At 45.3% G+C, this 27,979-nt stretch overlaps 1 protein-coding gene across 1 annotated transcript in view; it reads right to left on the bottom strand.

Annotated features, from left to right (window-relative positions):
* Positions 1-24,483, bottom strand: part of LOC106562491 (death-associated protein kinase 3) — a 313,072-nt gene extending 288,589 nt beyond the window's left edge. Inside the window, exons 1-7 of the mRNA XM_045689743.1 lie at positions 24,327-24,483; positions 23,530-23,686; positions 13,042-13,263; positions 11,441-11,766; positions 6,244-6,373; positions 3,031-3,106; positions 2,016-2,168 (exon numbers count right to left, since the gene is read on the bottom strand). Coding sequence (XP_045545699.1) covers positions 2,016-2,168; positions 3,031-3,106; positions 6,244-6,373; positions 11,441-11,533 — 452 coding nt within the window. The 5' untranslated portion in view covers positions 11,534-11,766; positions 13,042-13,263; positions 23,530-23,686; positions 24,327-24,483. The remainder of the gene's footprint in view (positions 1-2,015; positions 2,169-3,030; positions 3,107-6,243; positions 6,374-11,440; positions 11,767-13,041; positions 13,264-23,529; positions 23,687-24,326) is intronic.
* Positions 24,484-27,979: the final 3,496 nt, after the last annotated feature.

Raw genomic sequence — 27,979 nt, forward strand, 5'->3', positions numbered from 1 at the left:
GCTCCGTTCATCTTTCCCTCGATCCTGACTAGTCTCCGTCCCTGCCGCTGAAAAACATCCCCACAACATGATGCTGCCACCAACATGCTTCACTGTAGGGATTGTGCCAGGTTTCTTCCAGACGTGACGCTTAGCATTCAGAGTTCAATCTTGGTTTCATCAGACCAGAGAATCTTGTTTCTCATGGTCTGAGAGTCTTTATGTGCCTTTTGGCAAAACTCCAAGCGGGCTGTCATGTGCCTTTTACTGAGGAGTGGCTTCAGTCTGGCCACTCTACCATAAAGCCCTGATTGGTGGAGTGCTGCAGAGATGCTTGTCCTTCTGGAAGGTTCTCCCGTCTCCATAGAGGAACTCTGGTGCTCGTTCAGAGTGACCATTGGGTTCTTGGTCACCTCCCTGACCAAGGCCCTTCTCCCCGCCGATTGCTCAGTCAGTTCTAGGTGTCTTGGTGGTTCCAGACTTCTTCCATTTAAGAATGATGGAGGCCACTGTGTTCTTGGGGACCATCAATGCTGCAGAATTGTTTTGGTACCCTTCCTCAGATCTGTGCCTCGACACAATCCTGTCTCGGAGCTCTACAGACAATTTCTTCGACCTCATGGCTTGGTTTTTGCTCTGACATGCACTGTCAACTGTGTGACCTTATATAGACAGGTGTGTGCCTTTCCAAATCTTGTGCAATCAATTGAATTTACCACAGGTGGACTCCAATCAAGTTGTAGAAACATCTCAAGGATGATCAATGGAAACAGGATACACCTGAGCTCAATTTCGAGTCTCATAGCAAAGGGTCTGAATACATTATGGGGTATTGTGATGTCATTATGGGGTATTGTGATGTCATTATGGGGTATTGTGTGTAGATGGAGGAGGAAAAATATTTATTTAATCCATTTTAGAATAAGACTGTAACGTAACAAAATGTGGAAAAAGTTAAAGGCTCTGAATACTTTCTGAATGCAATTTATGTCCTCACAAGAGGGACCAGATAGAACAGGAGGATGTAAGGAACTTGATTTTAGACTGTGACAGTGTCGTCTGTTTTGACCTTGTACACAGATCATTCAGCGTTACTGTCATCAAGACAGTGTGTACTGTGTAGAGTCATGCAGAGTAACGTAAACAAACCTCATGGTCTCAAAAGTTTGTAAATATGTTACATCACATTTTTCTATACAGCTGTTCTACAATGTGATGTAGAAACACAATACATAATTTGCCTTCTCTGAGCCAGGAAGACTAGTGTTAGCTTCCATATATATTGTCTAGGCTTTAGCTCAGTGGTCTAACAGTCTTTTGGCACAGGTTCAAACCCCAAACCTCACTTCTTGTCCAGCTCTACCTCACCCCTGACCCCTCACCTCTGACCCCTCATCCTGGACCCTTCTCCTCCTCACCTCAACCCAGACCTCTCACCCCGGACCCCTCTCCTCCTCACCTCAACCCGGACCGCTCACCCCTGACCCCTCATCTCTGACCCATCACCACGGACCCCTCTCCTCCTCACCTCAACCCGGACCCCTCATCTCTGACCCATCACCCCGGACCCCTCTCCTCCTCACCTCAACCTGGACCCCTCATCTCTGACCACTCACTTCCTCACCCTCTCCACCTCACCCGACCCCTCACCTATGTCTCCTCCCCTCCTCACCCTCTCCACCTCACCTCTGACCCCTCACCTGACTCCTCTCCTCAGCCCTGACCCCTCTCCTCTGACTCCTCTCTTCCTCACCCTCTCCACCTCACCCGACCCCTCACCTATGTCTCCTATCCTCTCCACCTTCTCCTCCTCAGCCCTGACCCCTCTCCTCATCCTCTCCTCCTCACCCTCTCACCCCTGACCCCTCTCCTCTGACTCATCATCCTCTCCGCCTCCTCACTCCCTCCTTACATCTTGTCTCTCTCCAGCAGCTGTCATATTCTGCAGAAGAACTCCTCGTCCAACTCCCTCCTAACACCTAACCGGTTATCGCTCCTCTCCACATCAACTCTAACCTCTGACCCCTCCAACTCACATCTTGTCCCTCTCCAGTAGCTGCCGTATGAAGCTTTTGGCTAGCTCACTGGTTCTGCAGAAGAACTCCTCGTCAAACTCGTAGTTCATGGCTGAGATGTTGGCCAGCGTGTCCTGTTTAGTCTCTCCCAGGAAGGGAGACGCTCCACTCAGCCTGGAACACAACAACAACAAAGCCAGAACAGGAGGAGCGTTAGGAACATTGTATGTATTCACCTACACCATCCCTGTTACATGTATGTTTCATTTATGTCTGTAGTGTACCGTGATGTTAAAACATGTTTAATGTAGTGTACCATGCTGTTAAAACATGTTTAATGTAGTGTACCATGTACCATGATGTTAAAACATGTTTAATGTAGTGTACCATGATGTTAAAACATGTTTAATGTAGTGTACCATGATGTTAAAACATGTTTAATGTTGTGTTGAACTCCTATGAAGGGTTCATGGATAGTGTGGTTCATGCTTCATGTTGTGTTGAACTCCTATGAAGGGTTCATGGATAGTGTGGTTCATGCTTCATGTTGTGATGAACTCCTATGAAGGGTTCATGCATAGTGTGGTTCATGCTTCATGTTGTGTTGAACTCCTAGGAAGGGTTCATGGATAGTGTGGTTCATGCTTCATGTTGTGTTGAACTCCTATGAAGGGTTCATGGATAGTGTGGTTCATGCTTCATGTTGTGTTGAACTCCTATGAAGGGTTCATGGATAGTGGGGTTCATGCTTCATGTTGTGTTGAACTCCTATGAAGGGTTCATGGATAGTGTGGTTCATGCTTCATGTTGTGTTGAACTCCTATGAAGGGTTCATGGATAGTGTGGTTCATGCTTCATGTTGTGTTGAACTCCTACGAAGGGTTCATGGATAGTGTGGTTCATGCTTCATGTTGTGTTGAACTCCTACGAAGGGTTCATGGATAGTGTGGTTCATGCTTCATGTTGTGTTGAACTCCTATGAAGGGTTCATGGATAGTGTGGTTCATGCTTCATGTTGTGATGAACCTAAACTCACAGGATGTAGGTGATGACTCCTATACTCCACATATCTGCCTCCAGTCCCAGTGGTTCGTAGTTCACTATCTCTGGGGCTGAAACAGACAGTTGACCAATCAGCAGAACTCTGCACTAATGCATCAGTAATAGAACGGTGAGTGGATCGAAACAGTGTACTTTCTATTATTAACTTGAATGTGTCAATAACAGACAGAAGGTCACTAGATGACTGAATGAATGATGGGAAAGTATTTACATCAAAACAGTGCATTTCCTGTTAATACCTGAGATTTGTCAGGGTCTCATCAACACATTGAACTCATGAACACATTGGACGCATCAACACATGGACACATCAACACATGGACACATCAACACATGGACGCATCAACACATGGACACATCAACACATCAACACATGGACACATCAACACATGGACGCATCAACACATGGACGCATCAACACATGGACACATCAACACATGGACGCATCAACACATGGACACATCAACACATGGACACATCAACACATGGACGCATCAACACATTGGACGCATCAACACATTGGACGCATCAACACATGGACGCATCAACACATGGACACATCAACACATGGACACGTCAACACATGGACGCATCAACACATTGGACGCATCAACACATTGGACGCATCGACACATGGACACATCGACACATGGACGCATCAACACATGGACGCATCAACACATGGACACATCAACACATGGACACATCAACACATGGACGCATCAACGGACACATGGCGACACATGGACGCATCAACACATGGACACATCAACACATGGACACATCAACACATGGACGCGGACACATCGACACATGGACGCATCAACACATGGACACATCAACACATGGACACATCAACACATGGACACATCAACACATGGACACATCAACACATGGACACATAAACACATGGACACATCAACACATTGGACACGTCAACACATGGACACAGGGTCTCATGAACTCAAGAACACCTCGAACTGGACAAAGATTTTTTTCTTTAACCAGTTCCGAAGCGAAGGATACACTGCTTTCTCGAGACCAGGCTCAAATCCTCGTCATTCGCGTGAAGAAAAGACAGAGAAAAAGGGGGCGGAGGTCGGGGTGCCTTGTGAGAATTCGTAGGCGAGTGAGTAAACCACCACTACCATCTGTTCTATTGGTCAAGGTGCAATCACTGGAGAATAAACTGGATGATCTACGATTAAGACTATCCTACCAACGGAACATTAGGAACTATAATATCTTTTGTTTCACCGAGTCGTGGTTGAATGACGACACGGATAATATAGAGCTGGCTGGGGTTTCCGTGCATTGGCAAGACAGAACAGCCTCGTCTGGTAAGACGAGGGGTGGGGGAGATGTGTCTATTTGTCAATAACATCTGGTGTGTCATGTCTAATATTAAAGAAGTCTCAAGGTATTGCTCGCCTGAGGTAGAGTACCTCATGATAAGCTGTAGACCACACTATCTACCAAGAGAGTTCTCATCTATATTATTCGCAGCTGTCTATTTACCACCACAAACAGATGCTGGCACTAAGACCGCTCTCAACGAGCTGTTTAAGGCCATAAACTAACAAGAAAATGCTCAACCAGAAGCGACGCTCCTAGTGACCGGGGACTTTAATGCAGGCAAACTTAAATCTGTTTTACCTCATTTCTACCAGCATGTCACGTGCAACCAGAGGAAAAAAACTGTAGACCTCCTTTACTCCACACACAGAAACGTGTACAAAGCTCTCCCTCGCCCTCCATTTGGCAAATCTGACCATAATTCTATCCTCCTGATTCCTGCTTACAAGTAAAAACTAAAGCAGGAAGTACCAGTAACTCGCTCAATACGGACGGAAGTGGTCAGATGACACGGATGCTATGCTACAGGACTGTTTTGCTAGCACAGACTGGAATATGTTCCGGGATTCATCCAATGGCAATGAGGAGTACATCACATCAGTCACCGGCTTCATCAATAAGTGCATCGTCGTCCCCACAGTGACAGTACGTACATATCCCAACCAGATGCCATGGATTACAGGCAACATCTACACCGAGTTAAAGGCTTGAGTTGCCGCTTTCAAGGAGGGGGACACTAATCCGGACGCTTATAATGAATCCTGCTAAACAGGCAAAGGATCAATACAGGACTAAGATTGAATCCTACTACACCGGCTCTGACGCTTGTCGGATGTGGCAGGGCTTGCAAACTATTACAAAGGGAAACCCAGCCGCGAGCTGCCCAGTGACGCGAGCCTACCAGACGAGCTAAATGCCTTTTATGCTCGCTTCGAGGCAAGCAACACTGAAGCATGCATAAGAGCACCAGCTGTTCCAGATGACTGTGTGATCAAGCTCTCCATAGCCGATGTGAGAAGGAGAGTGATGGAGTACTGCTTCAGATGACCTGGCCTCCACAATCACCCGACCTCAACCCAATTGAGATGGTTTGGGATGAGTTGGACCACAGAGTGAAGGAAAAGCAGCCAACAACTGCTCAGCATATGTGAGAACTCCTTCAAGACTGTTGGAAAAGCATTCCAGGTCAAGCTGGTTGAGAGAATGCCAAGAGTGTACAAAGCTGTAATCAAGGCAAAGGGTGGCTACTTTTAAGAATCTATAATATAAAAAATATTAGGATTTTTTTAAACACTTTTTCATTTACTAAATTATTTCATATGTGTTAATTCATAGTTTTGATGTCTTCACTATTATTCTACAATGTAGAAAATTGTACAAATAAAGGAAAACCCTTGGATGAGTAGGTGTGTCCAAACTTTTGACTGGTATTGTATATGATTCAAGCAGACCAACATAGTCCCTGTGAAGGTAACCTGCCTAAATTATTACCGCCCCGTATCACTCATGTCGGTATATAGCCTCGGTATTGTTATTTTATTGTGTTACTTTTTTATTTTATTGTATTTTTCACTTTAGTTTATTTAGTAAATATCTTCTTAAGTCTATTTCTTGAACTGCCTTATTGGTTAAGGGCTTGTAAGTAAACATTTCCCTGTAAGGTCTACACCTGTTGTATTCATCATTTCGCTGTAAGGTCTACACCTGTTGTATTCGGCACATGTGACAAATAACATTTGATTTGACATTGATAATGTAGTTATTCATATTCATGTGTAGCGGTCTAGTTATGACATGTTTATGTGAGCCAGTCTCAAGACTGCAATCTTACCCACAAATTCAGGAGTCCCAAAAATGTTTTTAAACTCTGCTCCCGCCTCGATTTTGTGAGCGAGTCCAAAATCGATTAGTTTGATCCTTGGCAAGGGCACATTTTTGTCCAACAGCATGATGTTCTCAGGCTGAAAAACAGAAAGAGAGTGAAGGGATTTGCTGAGAGAGCGTTTCTGATCATTAGTGTGCATGAGTTTACTGGCCCTGTTGCAGTCCTGTCTCCTTAGGTTCAAAATGATCAGAAAATAATGATAAACCCCTTTAAACCCAATGTCAGATAAACCCTGTCAACCTGTCAAACCCAAAGTCAGATAAACCCTGTCAACCTGTCAAACCCAACGTCAGATAAACCCTGTCAAACCCAACGTCAGACAAACCCTGTCAAACCCAACGTCAGATAAACCCTGTCAAACCCAATGTCAGATAAACCCTGTCAAACCCAACGTCAGATAAACCCTGTCAAACCCAACGTCAGATAAACCCTGTCAACCTGTCAAACCCAACGTCAGATAAACCCTGTCAAACCCAACGTCAGATAAACCCTGTCAAACCCAACATCAGATAAATCCTGTCAACCTGTCAAACCCAACGTCAGATAAACCCTGTCAAACCCAACGTCAGATAAACCCTGTCAAACCCAACATCAGATAAACCCTGTCAAACCCAACGTCAGATAAACCCTGTCAAACCCAACGTCAGATAAACCCTGTCAAACCCAACATCAGATAAACCCTGTCAAACCCAACGTCAGATAAACCCTGTCAAACCCAACGTCAGATAAACCCCTTCAAACCCAACGTCAGATAAACCCTGTCAGCCTGTTAAACCCAACATCAGATAAACCCTGTCAAACCCAAAGTCAGATAAACCCTGTCAACCTGTGGAACCCAACGTCAGATAAACCCTGTCAGCCTGTCAAACCCAACGTCAGATAAACCCTGTCAACCTGTCAAACCCAAAGTCAGATAAACCCTGTCAAACCCAACGTCAGATAAACCCCTTCAAACCCAACGTCAGATAAACCCTGTCAAACCCAACGTCAGATAAACCCCGTCAAACCCAACGTGGGTGTAAGAAGTCAAATCAATCAAATCAATCAAATTTATTTTTATATAGCCCTTCGTACATCAGCTGATATTCTGAAAGTGCTGTACAGAAACCCAGCCTAAAACCCCAAACAGCAAGCAAAGCATGTGAAAGAAGCACGGTGGCTAGGAAAAACTCCCTAGGAAAAACTCCCTAGAAAGGCCAAAAACCTAGGAAGAAACCTAGAGAGGAACCAGGCTATGAGGGGTGGCCAGTCCTCTTCTGGCTGTGCAGGGTGGATATTATAACAGAACATGGTCAAGATGTTAAAATGTTAAAATGTTCATAAATGACCAGCATGGTCAAATAATAATAATCATAGTAGTTGTCGAGGGTGCAACAAGCACGTCCGGTGAACAGGTCAGGGTTCCATAGCCGCAGGCAGAACAGTTGAAACTGGAGCAGCAGCACGGCCAGGTGGACTGGGGACAGCAAGGAGTCATCATACCAGGTAGTCCTGAGGCATGGTCCTAGGGCTCAGGTCCTCCGAGAGAAAGACAGAAAGAGAGAAAGAGAGAATTAGAGAGAGCATATTTAAATACACACAGGACACCGGATAAGACAAGAGAAATACTCCAGATGTAACAGACTGACCCTAGCCCCCCGACACATAAACTACTGCAGCATAAATACTGGAGGCTGAGACAGGAGGGATCAGAAGACACTGTGGCCCCATCCGATGATACCCCCGGACAGGGCCAAACAGGCAGGATATAACCCCACCCACTTTGCCAAAGCACAGCCCCCACACCACTAGAGGGACGTCTCCAACCACCAACTTACCGTCCTAAGACAAGGCCGAGTATAGCCCACAACGATCTCCGCCATGGCACAACCCAAGGGGGGGGCGCCAACCCAGACAGGAAGACCACGACCACTGTCAGAGGGCTTAAGCACGTGTTGAAAGAGTAGTCCAGCCTTATTAAATGGATGTCCTGTCATATTCTGCAGGGCTACTCCTCTCCTCCTGTTTCCTGCATCTGGGTGACACCTTTTAAACAAACCCAGAAGGTCAAACATGTTGCCCTCCGACCTTCTATCCCCGTGACCGGACTGTGTTCCTGACTTTGGCATTGCCAGCCAGCTGTGGTGTAAAGGAGACTTCCTATGTACCCCTGGCCTTCATATTTACCTCAGTCTGTAAAGTCTGCATCCCAAATGTCACCCGTCTGCCCTCCCTCTCCCTCCCATCTCTTTTGTCTCTCCCTCTCCCTCCTGTCTCTTTTGTCTCTCCCTCTCCCTCCTTTCTCTTTTGTCTCTCCCTCTCCCTCCTGTCTCTTTTGTCTCTCCCTCTCCCTCCTGTCTCTTTTGTCTCTCCCTCTCCCTCCCGTCTCTTTTGTCTCTCCCTCTCCCTCCTTTCTCTTTTGTCTCTCCCTCTCCCTCCTTTCTCTTTTGTCTCTCCCTCTCCCTCCTTTCTCTTTTGTCTCTCCCTCCTGTCTCTTTTGTCTCTCCCTCCCGTCTCTTTTGTCTCTCCCTCTCCCTCCTTTCTCTTTTGTCTCTCCCTCCCCTGTCTCTTTTGTCTCTCCCGCTCCCTCCCGTCTCTTTCGTCTCCCCTCCCTCTCCCGTCTCTTTCGTCTCTCCCTCTCCCTCCCGTCTCTTTCGTCTCCCCCTCTCCCCTGTCTCTTTTGTCTCCCCCTCCCTCGTCTCTTTCGTCTCCCCCTCTCCCTCTCCCGTCTCTTTCATCTCCTCCTCTCTCTCCCCTGTCTCTTTTGTCTCCCCCTCCTTCTCCCATCTCTTTCGTCTCTCCCTCTCCCCTGTCCCTTTCGTCTCCTCCTCCCTCTCCCCTGTCTCTTTCGTCTCCCCCTCCCTCTCCCCTCTTTCATCTCCTCCCTCTCCCCTGTCTCTTTTGTCTCCCCCTCCCTCTCCCCTCTTTCATCTCCTCCTTCTCCCCTGTCTCTTTCATCTCTCCCCCTCCCTCGTCTCTTTCGTCTCCCTCTTCTTATCCCTTCCCCGTCTCTCCCTCCCCCAGTCTTCCTGTGGTGAGACCACAGCTAGCCTCTCTGTCAACGCCGGGAAGGACTGCACCCTTATTGAACGCTTTTCCCATACCTGACACAGCACTTTCTCTCTCTCTCCCCCTCTCTGTCCTTCTCTCTATCTGAGGTAAAGTGCTGTGAGCTGCAACCCCCCCCAAGTGTGTCTCTTATTAATGGGATTTACAGTATGAAGCTCTCAGCAGTACAGATTTCAGCAGTCCAGCCCTCATTTAAGCAAGCTCATGACAAGACCATAATGTATTATACAGTACCTGCAGTCTAAAGTGTTACCAATTTGACCATACATCTCTAAACAGTTGTATATTTCAGCTTCACTTTGTACAGCAGTCTAAACATCGTTCTATATATCTATCATCTTCGTACTGCAGTCTAAACATCTTTCTATAAATCTTTCATCTTTGTACAGCAGTCTAAACATGTTTCAATATATCTCTCATCTTTGTACAGCAGTCTAAACATCTTGCTATATATCTATCATCTTTGTACAGTAGTCTAAACATCTTTCTATATAAATTCAGCAAAAAAATAAACGTCCCTTTTTCAGGACTCTGTCTTTCAAAGATAGGGCTAGGGCCATTCCCCCCAGAAATGTCCGGGAACTTGCAGGTGCCTTGGTGGAAGAGTTGGGTAACATCTCACAGCAGGAACTGGCAAATCTGGTGCAGTCTATGAGGAGGAGATGCACTGCAGTACTTAATGCAGCTGGTGGCCACACCAGATACTGACTGTTACTTTTGATTTTTACCCCCCCCTTTGTTCAGGGACACATTATTCCATTTCTGTTAGTCACATGTCTGTGGAACTTTTTCAGTTTACGTCTCAGTTGTTGAATCTTGTTATGTTCATACAAATATTTACACATGTTAAGTTTGCTGAAAATTAACACCGTTGACAGTGAGAGGACGTATCTTTATTTGCTGAGTTTATCTCTCATCTTTGTACAGCAGTCTATAGATCTCTCTATATATCTCTCATCGTTGTACAGCAGTCTAAACATCTTGCTATATATCTCTCATCTTTGTACAGCAGTCTACACATCCTGTTTTATATCTATCATCTTTGTACAGCAGTCTATAGATCTTTCTATATGTCTCTGATCTGTGCAGGCCGTGGCAATAGAGCGCTCTATTCTGCAACTTCCTTTTATTATAGTCCTGTACTATACAACTTCCTCCTATTGTAGCCCTGTAGTTCTCTTTCATTAGCGAGGAGGACCAGTGTGTTGTTAGGATGGCACCATGGTAGTTATCGTTCATTAGAGAGGAGGACCAGTGTGTTGTTAGGATGGCACCATGGTAGTTATCGTTCATTAGAGAGGAGGACCAGTGTGTTGTTAGGATGGCACCATGGTAGTTATCGTTCATTAGAGAGGAGGACCAGTGTGTTGTTAGGATGGCACCATGGTAGTTATCGTTCATTAGAGAGGAGGACCAGCATGTTGTTAGGATGGCACCATGGTAGATATCGTTCATTAGAGAGGAGGACCAGTGTGTTGTTAGGATGGCACCATGGTAGTTATCGTTCATTAGAGAGGAGGACCAGTGTGTTGTTAGGATGGCACCATGGTAGTTATCGTTCATTAGAGAGGAGGACCAGCGTGTTGTTAGGATGGCACCATGGTAGTTATCATTCATTAGAGAGGAGGACCAGGGTGTTGTTAGGATGGCACCATGGTAGTTATCATTCATTAGAGAGGGGGACCAGGGTGTTGTGCTCAGTTGCAGCTGCTCTTCTGAATGAATGACATCACTAGACTGGCTCACCTAACAGGGCTGTTGGCCACAGAGATTATTTGTCACCATAGAAACGAAATCTTGTCCTCGCCTCTAAAATGGCTTCCCTCATTGGTAGTGCCTCATAAAGGCAACACACACATACACACACACACACACACACACACACACACACACACACACACACACACACACACACACACACACCACACGTGTATGTGTGTGTGTGTGTGAGTATGTGTGTGTACACAGTATGTGTGTGTGTATATGTGTGTGTGTGTGTGTGTGTGTGTACACAGTGTGTGTGTGTGTGTGTGTGTGTGTGTGTGTGTGTGTGTGTGTGTGTGTGTGTGTGTGTGTGTGTGTGTGTGTACAGTACCTTGAGGTCAAAGTGTGCTATCTTCCTAGAGTGGAGGTAGTGGACCCCCTCCAGGATCTGTTTGATGAACTGAGTAGCCTCCTCTTCACTCATTTTTACATTTACATTTTAGTCATTTAGCAGACGCTCTTATCCAGAGCGACTTACAAATTGGTGGATTCACCTTATAATATCCAGTGGAACAACCACTTTACAATAGTGCATCTAAATCTTTTAAGGGGGGGGTTAGAAGGATTACTTTATCCTATCCCAGGTATTCCTTGAAGAGGTGGGGTTTCAGAGACTCCTTCTGGGACAGGAAGTCAAACAGCTCTCCCCCTGACACCCTGCAACACACACACACACACACACACACACACACACACACACATACATACATACATACATACATACATACATACATACATACATACATACATACATACATACATACATACATACATACATACATACATACATACATACATACATACATACACACACGCACGCACGCACGCACACACACACACACACACAGGCTTACACACACACACACATATATATACACACACACACACACACACACACACACACACACACACACACACACACACACACACACACACACACACACACACACACACACACACACACACACACACACATATACACACACACGCACACACACTGAGCATCTCTCCATCATAGCACAACAGATGTTACAGGTGAAAGATAAAACCAGACTGGCTCCCAGGCTAAGACTGTATTTGTTAGATAAAACCAGTCTGGCTCCCAGGCTAAGACTGTATTTGTTAGGTAAAACCAGACTGGCTCCCAGGCTAAGACTGTATTTGTTAGATAAAACCAGTCTGGCTCCCAGGCTAAGACTGTGTTTGTTAGATAAAACCAGACTGGCTCCCAGGCTAAGACTGTGTTTGTTAGATAAAACCAGTCTGGCTCCCAGGCTAAGACTGTGTTTGTTAGATAAAACCAGTCTGGCTCCCAGGCTAAGACTGTGTTTGTTAGATAAAACCAGACTGGCTCCCAGGCTAAGACTGTGTTTGTTAGATAAAACCAGACTGGCTCCCAGGCTAAGACTGTGTTTGTTAGATAAAACCAGACTGGCTCCCAGGCTAAGACTGTATTTGTTAGAGTCTTAGGCAGACACATTATTTGTTGATGACTTTTCATGGATTATACATGACTACAACGTTTCTTCAAATCAGGGTGCATTTCTCTGGCTTCGTTCTGATTTGTCCGGACCATAAACAGTCTATGGTCTATGGCCCGTACACACAAAGCCTCTCTAAGTGTAGGAAGGGCTGATCTAGGATCAGATCCCTCGTCTATATAATCTGATTCATTATGATCTAAAGGGCTAAACTGATCTGAGATCAGACCATTTTTCTACTCTGAGAGGCTTTTGTGGATACGGGCCCAGAGGTGTGCACTACAAAGCAGGATCAATGAGTTAGCCAGCTAACTTTTGATAAAACAACCAGAAATAACCACAACATTTTCTGGTTCATTAAGAATGCTAATCTTAGAGATGGGTTTCTAGTTGTTGAGTCAACTAAATCATTCCCATCTGGTTTGTAGTATTCCTCTCTGGTGTGACTCACAGCTCCAGGATGAGCACCACGTCAGTACGGTGCTCGTAGACATCGTGGAAGGTGACTATGTTGGGGTGTTGTGTCTGCTGTAGGATGTTGACCTCTCTCTCTATCTCCTCCCTCCTGACCCCCCGCCGGCTGGATCTGCTCTGACGTTTCTTGATGAATTTAGCAGCGAACTCCAGACCTGTGCTCTTCTCCCAGCAACGCTTCACGATGGCAAACTGACCGCTGGAACACAGAATGAGAGAAGGACACAAAAATGATGGAGAAAAAATATTCAGCAACACAATGTATGTTTTCTTGAAAATGAATGATTATGTTGTTAAAACCTACAACATGTGGTCTCAACAGAATCCAATCAGACGAAGGCCAGATGGGACAGTATGTTAACACCTACAACATATGGCCTCTACAGAATCAGATCAGAAGAAGGCCAGATGGGACAGTATGTTAACACCTACAACATGTGGCCTCTACAGAATCAGATCAGAAGAAGGCCAGATGGGACGGTATGTTAACACCTACAACATGTGGTCTCTACAGAATCAGATCAGAAGAAGGCCAGATGGGACGGTATGTTAACACCTACAACATGTGGTCTCTACAGAATCAGATCAGAAGAAGGCCAGATGGGACGGTATGTTAACACCTACAACATGTGGTCTCTACAGAATCAGAGTGGATACTATAACTTGCAGACTTGTTTACGCTGCTGTGCGTTTTTGTTGCCGATCTTACTTTGCTACCTGACGGTTTTAACTTTTTCATTACTGTATATTTTTACATTTTCCCTCACTCAACTTTTTTCATTCAACTTTTTTTACCCCGGAGGTTTTATCTGGACATGGTTCGTCAGGACTTCAAACAGCCGAAGCTAAGTAACATTAACATGATGCCTTCTAATTGCAGTCGTTGTACTTATAATATACAGGAGAACGATCGCCTTACGGTAAGGATAGCTGTGCTGCAAGCCCAGCTTCAGACGCAATCGTTAGGAAAGGGTAATTTCAGTGTAGGAAAGGATGAAACAGCGTCTGTGCCACCAGTAAGTACAGATAGTAACGTTAGTATAAACCCCCTCGCACGGTCCCCGCAGCCGGACAACTTTCTCATGGCTTCTGGAGGGAAATGCTGTAGGAATGCTCAACCGGTGTCGCTTATTCAGCCGACAGAAACTTTCAACCGGTTCTCCCCATTAAGCGAGTTGGAGTCGGAGGCCGAGACTTCTCTGGTCTCTACTCCTCCTTCTCTGGTCTCTACTCCTCCTAATGGCTCCCACCATTAGCTCTGACAAATTGAAAACCCTAGTCATTGGCGACTCCATTACCCGCAGTATTAGACTTAAAACTAATCATCCAGTGATCATACACTGTTTACCAGGGGGCAGGGCTACCGACATTAAGGCTAATCTAAAGACGGTGCTGGCTAAAGCTAAAACTGGCGAGTGTAGAGAGTATAGAGATATTGTTATCCACGTCGGCACCAACGATGTTAGGATGAAACAGTCAGAGGTCACCAAGCGCAACATAGCTTCAGCGTGTAAATCAGCTAGAAAGATGTGTCGGCATCGATTAATTGTCTCTGGCCCCCTCCCAGTTAGGGGGAGTGATGAGCTCTACAGCAGAGTCTCACAACTCAATCGCTGGTTGAAAACTGTGTTCTGCCCCTCCCAAAAGATAGAATTTGTAGATAATTGGCCCTCTTTCTGGGACTCACCCACAAACAGGACCAAGCCTGGTCTGTTGAGGAGTGACAGACTCCATCCTAGCTGGAGGGGTGCTCTCATCTTATCTACGAACATAGACAGGGCTCTAACTCCTCTAGCTCCACAATGAAATAGGGTGCAGGCCAGGCAGCAGGCTGTTAGCTTAGTGGAGTCTGCCACTAGCACAGTCAGCGTAGTCAGCTCAGCTTTCCCCATTGAGACCGTGTCTGTGCCTCGATCTAGGTTGGGCAAAATTAAAAATGGCGGCATTCGCTTTAGCAATCTCACTAGTATAAAGACCTCCTCCATCCCTGCCATTATTGAAAGAGATTGTGACCTCGGCGTTACTCTGGACCCTGATCTCTCTTTTGAACAACATATCAAGACTGTTTCAAGGACAGCTTTTTTCCATCTACGTAACCTCACATCTCAAAATTGGGTTACTTAATGTTAGATCCTTCACTTCCAAGGCAGTTATAGTCAATGAACTAATCACTGATCATAATCTTGATGTGATTGGCCTGACTGAAACATGGCTTAAGCCTGATGAATTTACTGTGTTAAATGAGGCCTCACCCCCTGGTTACACTAGTGACCATACCCCCCGTGCATCCGGCAAAGGCGGAGGTGTTGCTAACATTTACGATAGCAAATTTCAATTTACAAAAAAAAAAACAATGACGTTTTCGTCTTTTGAGCTTCTAGTCATGAAATCTATGCAGCCTACTCACTCACTTTTTATAGCTACTGTTTACAGGCCTCCTGAGCCATATGCAGTGTTCCTCACTGAGTTCCCTGAATTCCTATCGGATCTTGTAGTCATAGCAGATAATATTCAAATTTTTGGTGGAAAAGTCCACAGACCCACTCCAAAAGGCTTTCGGAGCCATCATCGACTCAGTGGGTTTTGTCCAACATGTCTCTGGGCCTACTCACTGCCACAGTCATACTCTGGACCTAGTTTTGTCCCATGGAATAAATGTTGTGGATCTTAATGTTTTTCCTCATAATCCTGGATTATCGGACCACCATTTTATTGCGTTTGCAATTGCAACAAATAATCTGCTCAGACCCCAACCAAGGAGCATTAAAAGTCGTGCTATAAATTCTCAGACAACCCAAAGATTCCTTGATGCCCTTCCAGACTCCCTCTGCCTACCCAAGGACGTCAGAGGACAAAAATCAGTTAACCACCTAACCGAGGAACTCAATTTAACCTTGCGCAATACCCTAGATGCAGTTGCACCCCTAAAAATTAAGCAAGCTTCCAGAAAATTGGAACGGAAATGGCGCCACACCAAACTGGAAGTCTTCCGACTAGCTTGGAAAGACAGTACCGTGCAGTATCGAAGAGCCCTCACTGCTGCTCGATCATCCTATTTTTCTAACTTAATTGAGGAAAATAAGAACAATCCGAAATTTCTTTTTGATACTGTCGCAAAGCTAACTAAAAAGCAGCATTCGCAAATGGAGGATGGCTTTCACTTCAGCAGTAATACATTTATGAACTTCTTTGAGGAAAAGATCATGATCATTAGAAAGCAAATTACGGACTCCTCTTTAAATCTGGGTATTCCTCCAAAGCTCCATTGTCCTGAGTCTGCCCAACTCTGCCAGGACCTAGGATCAAGGGAGATACTAAAGTGTTTTAGTACTATATCTCTTGACACAATGATGAAAATAATCATGGCCTCCAAACCCTCAAGCTGCATACTGGACCCTATTCCAACTAAACTACTGAAAGAGCTGCTTCCTGTGCTTGGCCCTCCTATGTTGAACATAATAAACGGCTCTCTATCCACCGGATGTGTACCAAGCTCACTAAAAGTGGCAGTAATAAAACCTCTCTTGAAAAAGCCGAATCTTGACCCAGAAATGATAAAAAACTATCGGCCTATATCGAATCTTCCATTCCTCTCAAAAAATTTTGAAAAAGCTGTTGCACAGCAACTCACTGCCTTCCTGAAGACAAACAATGTATACGAAACGCTTCAGTCTGGTTTTAGACCCCATCATAGCACTGAGACTGCACTTGTGAAGGTGGTAAATGACCTTTTAATGACGTCAGACCGAGGCTCTGCATCTGTCCTCGTGCTCCTAGATCTTAGTGCCGCTTTTGATACCATCGATCACCACATTCTTTTGGAGAGATTGGAAACCCAAATTGGTCTACATAGACAAGTTCTGGCCTGGTTTAGATCTTATCTGTCAGAAAGATATCAGTTTGTCTCTGTGAATGGTTTGTCCTCTGACAAATCAATTGTAAATTTCGGTGTTCCTCAAGGTTCCGTTTTAGGACCACTATTGTTTTCACTATATATTTTACCTCTTCGGGATGTCATTCGAAAACATAATGTTAAATTTCACTGCTATGCGGACGACACACAGCTGTACATTTCAATGAAACATGGTGAAGCTGTCATGTCCTGACCAGCAGATGGAGCTGTTGTAGTAGTTTTGGGGTCAGGACGTGGCAGTCTTGTGTGTGTGAATGTTCTGTGTTGGTCTTGTGACTCCTGATCAGGAACAGCTGGGGATCGTTGTTCCTGATTGGGAGTCATATATGTAGGAGTATATTTGTCACTTGGTTTTGTGGGTAGTTGTTTTTGCACTGCGTTTAATAGCCTGCAGAACTGTTGCCATCTTTATTGTTTTGTCAAGTGGATGCTTTACGCCTTTAAAAAAAAATTCAAACCATGAGTATCCATATTCCCGCTGCGTCTTGGTCCTCTTCTCTCCAGTACGACATTTTCTGAGACGAGTACGACATTTTTTGTGACAGAAGCCCCAAAATTGCCCTCGCTAGAAGCCTGTGTTTCAGACATAAAGAAGTGGATGGCTGCAAACTTTCTACTTTTAAACTCGGACAAAACAGAGATGCTTGTTCTAGTCCCAAGAAACAAAGAGATCTTCTGTTGAATCTGACAATTAATCTGGATGGTTGTACAGTCGTCTCAAATAAAACTGTGAAGGACCTCGGCGTTACTCTGGACCCTGATCTCTCTTTTGAACAACATATCAAGACTGTTTCAAGGACAGCTTTTTTCCATCTACGTAACATTGCAAAAATCAGAAACTTTCTGTCCAAAAATGACAGAAAAATTAATCCATGCTTTTGTTACTTCTAGGCTGGACTACTGCAATGCTCTACTTTCCGGCTAACCGGATAAAGCACTAAATAAACTTCAGTTAGTGCTAAATACGGCTGCTAGAATCCTGACTTGAACCCCAAAAAATTATCATATTACTCCAGTGCTATCCTCCCTACACTGGCTTCCTGTTAAGGCAAGGGCTGATTTCAAGGTTTTACTGCTAACCTACAAAGCATTACATGGGCTTGCTCCTACCTACCTTTCCGATTTGGTCCTGCCGTACATACCTACACGTACGCTACGGTCACAAGACGCAGGCCTCCTAATTGTCCATAGAATTTCTAAGCAAACGGCTGGAGGTAGGGCTTTCTCCTATAGAGCTCCATTTTTATGGAATGGTCTGCCTACCCATGTGAGAGACGCAGACTCAGTCTCAACCTTTAAGTCTTTACTGAAGACTTATCTCTTCAGTAGGTCCTATGATTAAGTATAGTCTGGCCCAGGAGTGTGAAGGTGAACGGAAAGGCTGGAGCAACGAACCGCCCTTGCTGTCTCTGCCTTGCCGGTTCCCCTCTCTCCACTGGGATTCTCTGCCTCTAACCCTATTACAGGGGCTGAGTCACTGGCGTACTGGTTTTCTTCCATGCCGTCCATGGGAGGGGTGCGTCACTTGAGTGGGCTGAGTCACTGACGTGGTCTTCCTGTCTGGGTTGGCGCCCCCCCCTTGGGTTGTGCCGTGGCGGAGATCTTTGTGGGCTATACTCAGCCTTGTCTTAGGACGGTAAGTTGGTGGTTGGAGACATCCCTCTAGTGGTGTGGGGGCTGTGCTTTGGCAAAGTGGGTGGGGTTATATCCTGCCTGTTTGGCCCTGTCCGGGGGTTTCATCGGATGGGGCCACAGTGTCTCCTGATCCCTCCTGTCTCAGCCTCCAGTATTTATGCTGCAGTAGTTTATGTGTCGGGGGGCTAGGGTCAGTCTGTTACATCTGGAGTATTTCTCTTGTCTTATCCGGTGTCCTGTGTGAATTTAAATATGCTCTCTCTAATTCTCTTTCTCTCTTTCTGTCTTTCTCTCGGAGGACCTGAGCCCTAGGACCATGCCTCAGGACTACCTGGCATGATGACTCCTTGCTGTCCCCAGTCCACCTGGCCGTGCTGCTGCTCCAGTTTCAACTGTTCTGCCTGCGGCTATGGAACCCTGACCTGTTCACCGGACGTGCTTGTTGCACCCTCGACAACTACTATGACTATTATTATTTGACCATGCTGGTCATTTATGAACATTTTAACATCTTGACCATGTTCTGTTATAATATCCACCCGGCACAGCCAGAAGAGGACTGGCCACCCCTCATAGCCTGGTTCCTCTCTAGGTTTCTTCCTAGGTTTTTGGCCTTTCTAGGGAGTTTTTCCTAGCCACCGTGCTTCTTTCACATGCATTGCTTGCTGTTTGGGGTTTTAGGCTGGGTTTCTGTACAGCACTTTGAGATATCAGCTGATGTACGAAGGGCTATATAAATAAATTTGATTTGATTTGATCAGAAGAAGGCCAGATGGGACGGTATGTTAACACCTACAACATGTGGTCTCTACAGAATCAGATCAAAAGAAGGCCAGATGGGACGGTATGTTAACACCTACAACATGTGGCCTCTACAGAATCAGATCAGACGAAGGGCAGATGGGACCGTATGTTATTTCCGTATCAGAGGATATTGTCAAGAGGATTTTCATGTATTATTACAATATTACATTTCTAATGTTTGTTGCGGTGGAAACACTGTCTCTTTAAACACTGTAAATGACCACGGTGCAGTCAGAAGGTGTGGTATGTGTGAAGGGTTAACTCAATTTGTCCTACAGAATGTTCAGACATTTCTTCCTGCGAGGCTACCGATCTATTCATAGTGTAGTGGCAATACAGCAGCGTGAGCTAAGCCTGACAACTCTGGGGTTTTACATCATACACTTTCACAGACAACTAAACATATCCAAATACCATTCGCTGTTGTACACACCTGTGTTCACTGCATACGGTCGCCTATGGTAGCCTATGATTTAGTATTCTGTCCCCTGTACAATGGAACCAGGAGAACAGCACCAGAAGTCACTCTGAGCTAAATCAAGCGCTCCTCAAATTCTTCCAATACTTGGATGTATTGACCCAACTCTGGGCTTGTATCCTCACATATAACAGAGCAAAGAAAGGACACCAAGAGGACGAGGGAATTAAGTCAACGGTCATTCAGTGGCTGTGTACCATAGCTGCACCCTTCACTCTTAGAAAAAAAGGGCTCCAAAAGGGTTCTTTGGCTGTTCACATAGGAGAACCCTGTTTGGTTCCAGGTAGATCCATTTTTGGTTCCAGACAGAACTATTTGGGGTTCCATGTAGAACCCTCTGTGTAAAGGGTTCTACCCTCTGTGTAAAGCGTTCAACATTGAACTCAAAAAGGGTTCTTCAAAGGGTTCTCCTATGGGGACAGCCGAAGAACCCTTTTAGGTTCTAGATAGAACCTTTTTTTCTAAGAGTGTATATTCCCTATAGAGTGCACTGCTTATGTCCAGGGCCGATAGGGGGCCATTTGGGGCACAGACAGTGACCGTGACTCCATGTGTTTTTCCTCTACTGTCAGTACAGTGAGACAGTGAGGTAAAGTAACACTCCACTTCCTCATTCATAGTGTAGCTGTGTGATTAAACATAGACACACATTTCTAAAGATAGAAGGAGGCCATCTTTAAACTGCAGCGTGAGGAGTGACTGCCTGCCAGCTCAGCCTCTAGAGGAGGAGTGACTGCCTGTCAGCTCAGCTGCCTCTAGAGGAGGAGTGACTGCCTGTCAGCTCAGCTGTCTCTAGAGGAGGAGTGACTGCCTGTCAGCTCAGCTGCCTCTAGAGGAGGAGTGACTGCCTGTCAGCTCAGCCTCTAGAGGAGTGACTGCCTGTCAGCTCAGCTGTCTCTAGAGGAGGAGTGACTGCCTGCCAGCTCAGCCTGTAGAGGAGGAGTAACTCCCTGTCAGCTCAGCCTCTAGAGGAGGACTGATTGCCTGCCAGCTCAGCTGCCTCTAGAGGAGGAGTGACTGCCTGTCAGCTCAGCCTCTAGAGGAGGAGTGATTGCCTGCCAGCTCAGCCTCTAGAGGAGGAGTGACTGCCTGTCAGCTCAGCTGCCTCTAGAGGAGGAGTGACTGCCTGTCAGCTCAGCTGTCTCTAGAGGAGGAGTGACTGCCTGTCAGCTCAGCTGCCTCTAGAGGAGGAGTGACTGCCTGTCAGCTCAGCTGTCTCTAGAGGAGGAGTGACTGCCTGTCAGCTCAGCTGCCTCTAGAGGAGGAGTGACTGCCTGCCAGCTGCCTCTAGAGGAGGAGTGACTGCCTGCCAGCTGTCTCTAAAGGAGGAGTGACTGCCTGCCAGCTCAGCCTCTAGAGGAGGAGTGACTGCCTGCTAGCTCAGCCTCTAGAGGAGGAGTGACTGCCTGCCAGCTCAGCCTCTAGAGGAGGAGTGACTGCCTGCCAGCTCAGCCTCTAGAGGAGGAGTGACTGCCTGCCAGCTCAGCCTCTAGAGGAGGAGTGACTGCCTGCCAGCTCAGCCTCTAGAGGAGGAGTGACTGCCTGCCAGCTCAGCCTCTAGAGGAGGAGTGACTGCCTGTCAGCTCAGCCTCTAGAGGAGAAGTGACTTCATATAAACTACTGGGTCACTGAGTACAGCCTGAGTGGTTTGAGAACCCGGTCAGTACAGGAAGAAAACAATGTTACCTCAACCAAGATTCCCTTCATCTCTTTGAAACATGTAGTTTTGAACTGTGTTGGTTTCCAGACTGGGTAAAGCTACAGACAGGGAACTGAGATAGAGCTGCACATAGAGCCTAATGGCTTGTAGTGATGAGCTGCATGTCTATGACCATGTTATAACATCCACCTTGTTGTCTTCTAATATGAACAAAAACAGAACTACACATTGTGAGGCAGGCTCAAAGGAAGCCTTTTAAACAGGGCTTTAATCTACGTCATATTACTGAGACTACCTTTAAACAGGTCTTTAATCTACGTCATATTACTGAGTCTACCTTTAAACAGGTCTTTAATCTACGTCATATTACTGAGTCTACCTTTAAACAGGTCTTCAATCTACGTCATATTACTGAGTCTACCTTCAAACAGGGCTTTAATCTACGTCATATTACTGAGTCTACCTTTAAACAGGTCTTTCAGCTACGTCATATTACTGAGTCTACCTTCAAACAGGGCTTTAATCTACGTCATATTACTGAGTCTACCTTCAAACAGGGCTTTAATCTACGTCATATTACTGAGTCTACCTTCAAACAGGGCTTTAATCTACGTCATATTACTGAGTCTACCTTTAAACAGGTCTTTCAGCTACGTCATATTACTGAGTCTACCTTCAAACAGGGCTTTAATCTACGTCATATTACTGAGTCTACCTTTAAACAGGTCTTTAATCTACGTCATATTACTGAGTCTACCTTTAAACAGGTCTTTAATCTACGTCATATTACTGAGTCTACCTTTAAACAGGTCTTCAATCTACGTCATATTACTGAGTCTACCTTCAAACAGGGCTTTAATCTACGTCATATTACTGAGTCTACCTTTAAACAGGTCTTTCAGCTACGTCATATTACTGAGTCTACCTTCAAACAGGGCTTTAATCTACGTCATATTACTGAGTCTACCTTCAAACAGGGCTTTAATCTACGTCATATTACTGAGTCTACCTTCAAACAGGGCTTTAATCTACGTCATATTACTGAGTCTACCTTTAAACAGGTCTTTCAGCTACGTCATATTACTGAGTCTACCTTCAAACAGGGCTTTAATCTACGTCATATTACTGAGTCTACCTTTAAACAGGTCTTTAATCTACATCATATTACTGAGTCTACCTTCAAACAGGGCTTTAATCTACGTCATATTACTGAGTCTACCTTTAAACAGGTCTTTAATCTACGTCATATTACTGAGTCTACCTTCAAACAGGTCTTTCAGCTACGTCATATTACTGAGTCTCCCAACGTTCTAACCACTAGGCTACCTGCTGGTTACTGACCCAACGCTCTAACTACTAGGCTACCTGCTGGTTACTGGCCCAACGCTCTAACCACTAGGCTACCTGCTGGTAACTAGCCCAACGCTCTAACCACTAGGCTACCTGCTGGTTACTGACCCAACGCTCTAACCACTAGGCTACCTGCTGGTTACTGACCCAACGCTCTAACCACTAGGCTACCTGCTGGTTACTGACCCAACGCTCTAACCACTAGGCTACCTGCTGGTTACTGACCTAACGCTCTAACCACTAGGCTACCTGCTGGTTACTGGCCCAACGCTCTAACTACTAGGCTACCTGCTGGTTACTGACCCAACGCTCTAACCACTAGGCTACCTGCTGGTTACTGGCCCAACGCTCTAACCACTAGGCTACCTGCTGGTTACTGGCCCAACGCTCTAACTACTAGGCTACCTGCTGGTTACTGGCCCAACGCTCTAACCACTAGGCTACCTGCTGGTTACTGGCCCAACGCTCTAACCACTAGGCTACCTGCTGGTTACTGGCCCAACGCTCTAACCACTAGGCTACTTGCTGGTTACTGGCCCAACACTCTAACCACTAGGCTACCTGCTGGTTACTGGCCCAACGCTCTAACCACTAGACTACCTGCCGCCCCTATGGAATACTGTACCTTCCTAATTCTTCTCCGATGTCGTAGAAATCCTCCACTGTCTGCTGCTTGAACAGGGCCATGCCTGCAGTCATTGACGGGGACGATGCCGGGGTTATGATGTGTAATATAGCTGTCTCAGATGGGTTCTCTATTCCTCCCATTATAGAAGTAAACCCTGTGTAAAAGAACAGAATAATATGATAGTTCAGCAGGTGCAGTGTGGTGTCTGCTTGGAGTTGTACAATAACAAACATGGAGACGTGCAACATGGCCAACATCACCAAATCAGAGAAACATTTAGCCTAGTACAAAACAAAACGTGTCTTTTTTTAAATGATCATTACAATATATGAATTATGAGTATAACCTGTTATAACTAGTGTTATAATGAAGCAATAAGGCCAGAGGAGATGTGGTATATGGCCAATATACCACGGCTAACGGCTGTTCTTACGTACGACCAGCGCAATAAGAGGTGCCTTATTGCTATTATAAACTGGTTACCAACATAATTAGAGCAGTAAAAATAAATGTTTTATCATACCTGTGGTATACGGTCATGGCAGTCAGCCAATCAGCATTCAGGGCTGGAACCACCCAGTTTATAACTAGTGTTATTACATACTATTACTACTAGACTGTTGGCCAGCTCTGATTAGCAACTTATTGTAGGCACATTTGATGGGACTTCATAGCCTGCATCATCAAATATCAAGGGCAATTGTGCGGCGCAAGACCTTAGATGACGCACACAGATAACCATTAGAATAAAGTTAAATAGACCACAATATAGAGCCATTTTAAAAAGTTCTTACCATGTTGAAATGACTGTCAAAGCGTGTCCACAAACTTCTTCGTTCACTCTCGTTTCTTTTCAAAGTTTACCGAGCACCGTGTTGACGGCATTTCGCTACTGACCAGGCGCGCTCTCAGGTTCCCGGCGCGCTCTTGCGCCAAACTAAACGTCTCTTGTTACCAACGCGGTAGAGCTGCCTTCCCTGGGTGTATTTTCAATGTTACAAATACAAGTCTGTGTTCTCTTCCACTGCGTACAACATACAATAGGTGGACAAAACATTAGGAACACCTGCTCTTTCCATGACAGACTGACCAGGTGAATCCAGGTGAACGCTATGATCCCTTATTCATGTCACTTGTTAAATCCACTTCAATCAGTGTAGATGAAGGGGAGGAGACAGGTTAAAGAAGGATTTTTAAGCCTTGAGACAAATTGAGACATGGATTGTGTATGTGTGTCATTCAGAGGGTGAATGTGCAAGACAAAAGAACGGGGTATGGTAGTAGGTGACAGGAACACTGGTTTGTGTCAAGACCTGCAACACTGCTGGGTTTTTCACGCTCAGTAGTTTCCTGTGTGTATCAAGAATGGTCCACCACTCAAAGGACATCCAGACAACTTGACACAACTGTGGGAAGCATTGGAGTCGACATGGGCCAGCATCCCTGTGGAACGCTTTAACACCTTGTAGAGTCCATGACCCAAAGAAGGCTGTTCTGAGGGCAAAAGATCAGTGAAACTCAATATCAGGAACGTGTTCCTGAAAATGTGACACTCAGTGTACATAGTAAGGTATTCTATAGTAAGGAGTATTGAAACGCCCTGGCATGCTGTGCAGTGCAGTATCTATACCACAAGAGGGCACTATAGCACTAGAACATTAACACAGACACCATCACCTTGTAATTATACTGCATCAGGGATCGGCTGCTAATAGAAGGAATTGAGATCCTGAAAGTCAAAGTGCTGATATTACAGGATAGAGAGACAGAGAGAGAGAGACAGAGAGAGAGAGAGAGACAGAGACAGAGAGAGCGACCGAGAGAGAGAGACAGAGACACAGAGAGAGAGAGAGAGAGAGAGAGAGAGAGAGAGAGAGAGAGAGAGAGAGAGAAATACCTGATCACTGTGACTGACCCAAACTTAAGGAAAGCTTTGACTATGTACAGACTCAGTCAACATATTTTTATTTTTTTATTTTATTTATTTCACCTTTATTTAACCAGGTAGGCTAGTTGAGAACAAGTTCTCATTTACAACTGTGACCTGGCTAAGAATAAAGCTAAGCAGCTCGACACATACAACAACACAGAGTTACACATGGAGTAAAACAAACATACAGTCAATAATACAGTAGAAAAGTCTATATACAGCATGTGCAAATGAGGTAGGATAAGAGAGGTAAGGCAATAAATAGGCCATGGTGGCGAAGTAATTACAATATAGTAATTAAACACTGGAATGGTAGATGTGCAGAAGATGAATGTGCAAGTAGAGATTCTGGGGTGCAAAGGAGCATAAAAAATACATAAATACAGTATGGGGATGAGGTAGATTGGATGGGCTATTTACAGATGAGCTATGTACAGGTGCAGTGATCTGTGAGCTGCTCTGACAGCTGGTACTTAAAGCTAGTGAGGGAGGTAACAGGTCCTCCCTCACTATCGGAGAAGAAGTTGGTGAACCAGGCTAGGCAGTCATTTGAGAAACCAAGGCTGTTGAGTCTGCCAATAAGAATGTTGTGACTGACAGAGTTGAAAGCCTTGGCCAGGTCGATGAATACGGCTGCACAGTAATGTCTCTTATTGATGGCGGTTATGATGTCATTTAGGACCTTGAGCGTGGCTGAGGTGCACCCATGACCAGCTCTGAAACCAGATTGCATAGCGGAGAAGGTACGGTGGGATTCGAAATGGTCAGTAATCTGTTTGTTAACTTGGCTTTTGAAGACCTTAGAAAGGCAGGGTAGGATAGATATAGGTCTGTAGCAGTTTGGGTCTAGAGTGTCACCCCCTTTGAAGAGGGGGGATGACTGCGGCAGCTTTCCAATCTATGGGAATCTCAGATGATACGAAAGAGAGGTTGAACAAACTAGAAATAGGGGTTGCAACAATTTCGGTAGATAATTTTAGAAAGAGAGGGTCCAGATTGTCTAGCCCAGCTGATTTGTAGGGGTTCAAATTTTGCAGCTCTTTCAGAACATCAGCTAACTGGATTTGGGTGAAGGAGAAGTGGGGGAGGTTTGGGCGAGTTGCTGTGGGGAGTGCAGGGCTGTTGACCGGGGTAGGGGTAGCCAGGTGGAAAGCATGGCCAGCCGTAGAAAAATGCTTATTGAAATTCTCAATTATAGTGGATTTATCGGTGGTAACAGTGTTTCCTAGCCTCAGTGCAGTGGGCAGCTGGGAGGAGGTGCTCTTATTCTCCATGGACTTTACAGTGTCCCAGAACTTTTTTGAGTTTGTACTACAGGATGCAAATTTCTGTTTGAAAAAGCTAGCCTTAGCTTTCCTAACTGCCTGTGTATATTGGTTCCTAACTTACCTGAAAAGTTGCATATCACGGGGGCTATTCGATGCTAATACAGAACGCCACAGGATGTTTTTGTGCTGGTCAAGGGCAGACAGGTCTGGAGTGAACCAAGGGCTATATCTGTTCCTGGTTCATGGAGCATGCTTGTTTAAGATGGTGAAGAAGGCACTTTTAAAGAATAACCAGGCATCCTCTACTGACGGGAAGAGGTCAGTGTCATTCCAGGATACACCGGCCAGGTCGATTAGAAAGGCCTGCTCCCAGAAGTGTTTTAGGGAGCGTTTGACAGTGATGAGGGGAGGTCGTTTGGTCGCAGACCCATTACGGATGCAGGCAATGAGGCAGTGATCGCTGAGATCTTGGTTGAAAACAGCAGAGGTGTATTTAGAGGGCACGTTGGTTAGGATGATATCTATGAGGGTGTCCGTGTTTACGGATTTGGGGTGTTACCTGGTAGGTTCATTGATAATTTGTGTGAGATTGAGGGCATCAAGCTTAGATTGTAGGATGGCCGGGGTGTAAAGCATGTCCCAGTTTAGGTCACCAAGCAGCACGAGCTCTGAAGATAGCCTTGCAATTGAGAGAGGCCACCAGTAGGCAGACCTGGCTCTCAAGAGAAGACAGGCTATATGCACACTGCCCACAAAACGAGGTGGAAACTGAGCTGCACTTCCTAACCTCCTGCCAAATGTATGACCATATTAGAGACACATATTTCCCTCAGATTACACAGACCCACAAAGAATTTGAAAACAAACCCAATTTTGATAAACTCCCATGTCTACTGGGTGAAATACCACAGTGTGACATCACAGCAGCAAGACTTGTGACCTGTTGCCACAAGAAAAGGGCAACCAGTGAAGAACAAACACCATTGTAAATACAACCCATATTTATGCTTATTTATTTTCCCTTTTGTACTTTTAACTATTTGCACATCATTACAACAGTGTATATAGACATAATATTACATTTGAAATATCTTTATAATTTTGGAACTTTCGTGAGTGTAATGTTTACTGTTCATTTTTAGTGCTTATTTCACTTTTGTATATTATCTATTTCACTTGCTTTGGCAATGTAAACATATGTTTCCCAATAATGCCCTTAAATTGAAATTGATATTGAATTGAAATTGAA

This window comes from Salmo salar, chromosome ssa11, assembly GCF_905237065.1.
Source record: "Salmo salar chromosome ssa11, Ssal_v3.1, whole genome shotgun sequence".
Taxonomy (NCBI): domain Eukaryota; kingdom Metazoa; phylum Chordata; class Actinopteri; order Salmoniformes; family Salmonidae; genus Salmo; species Salmo salar.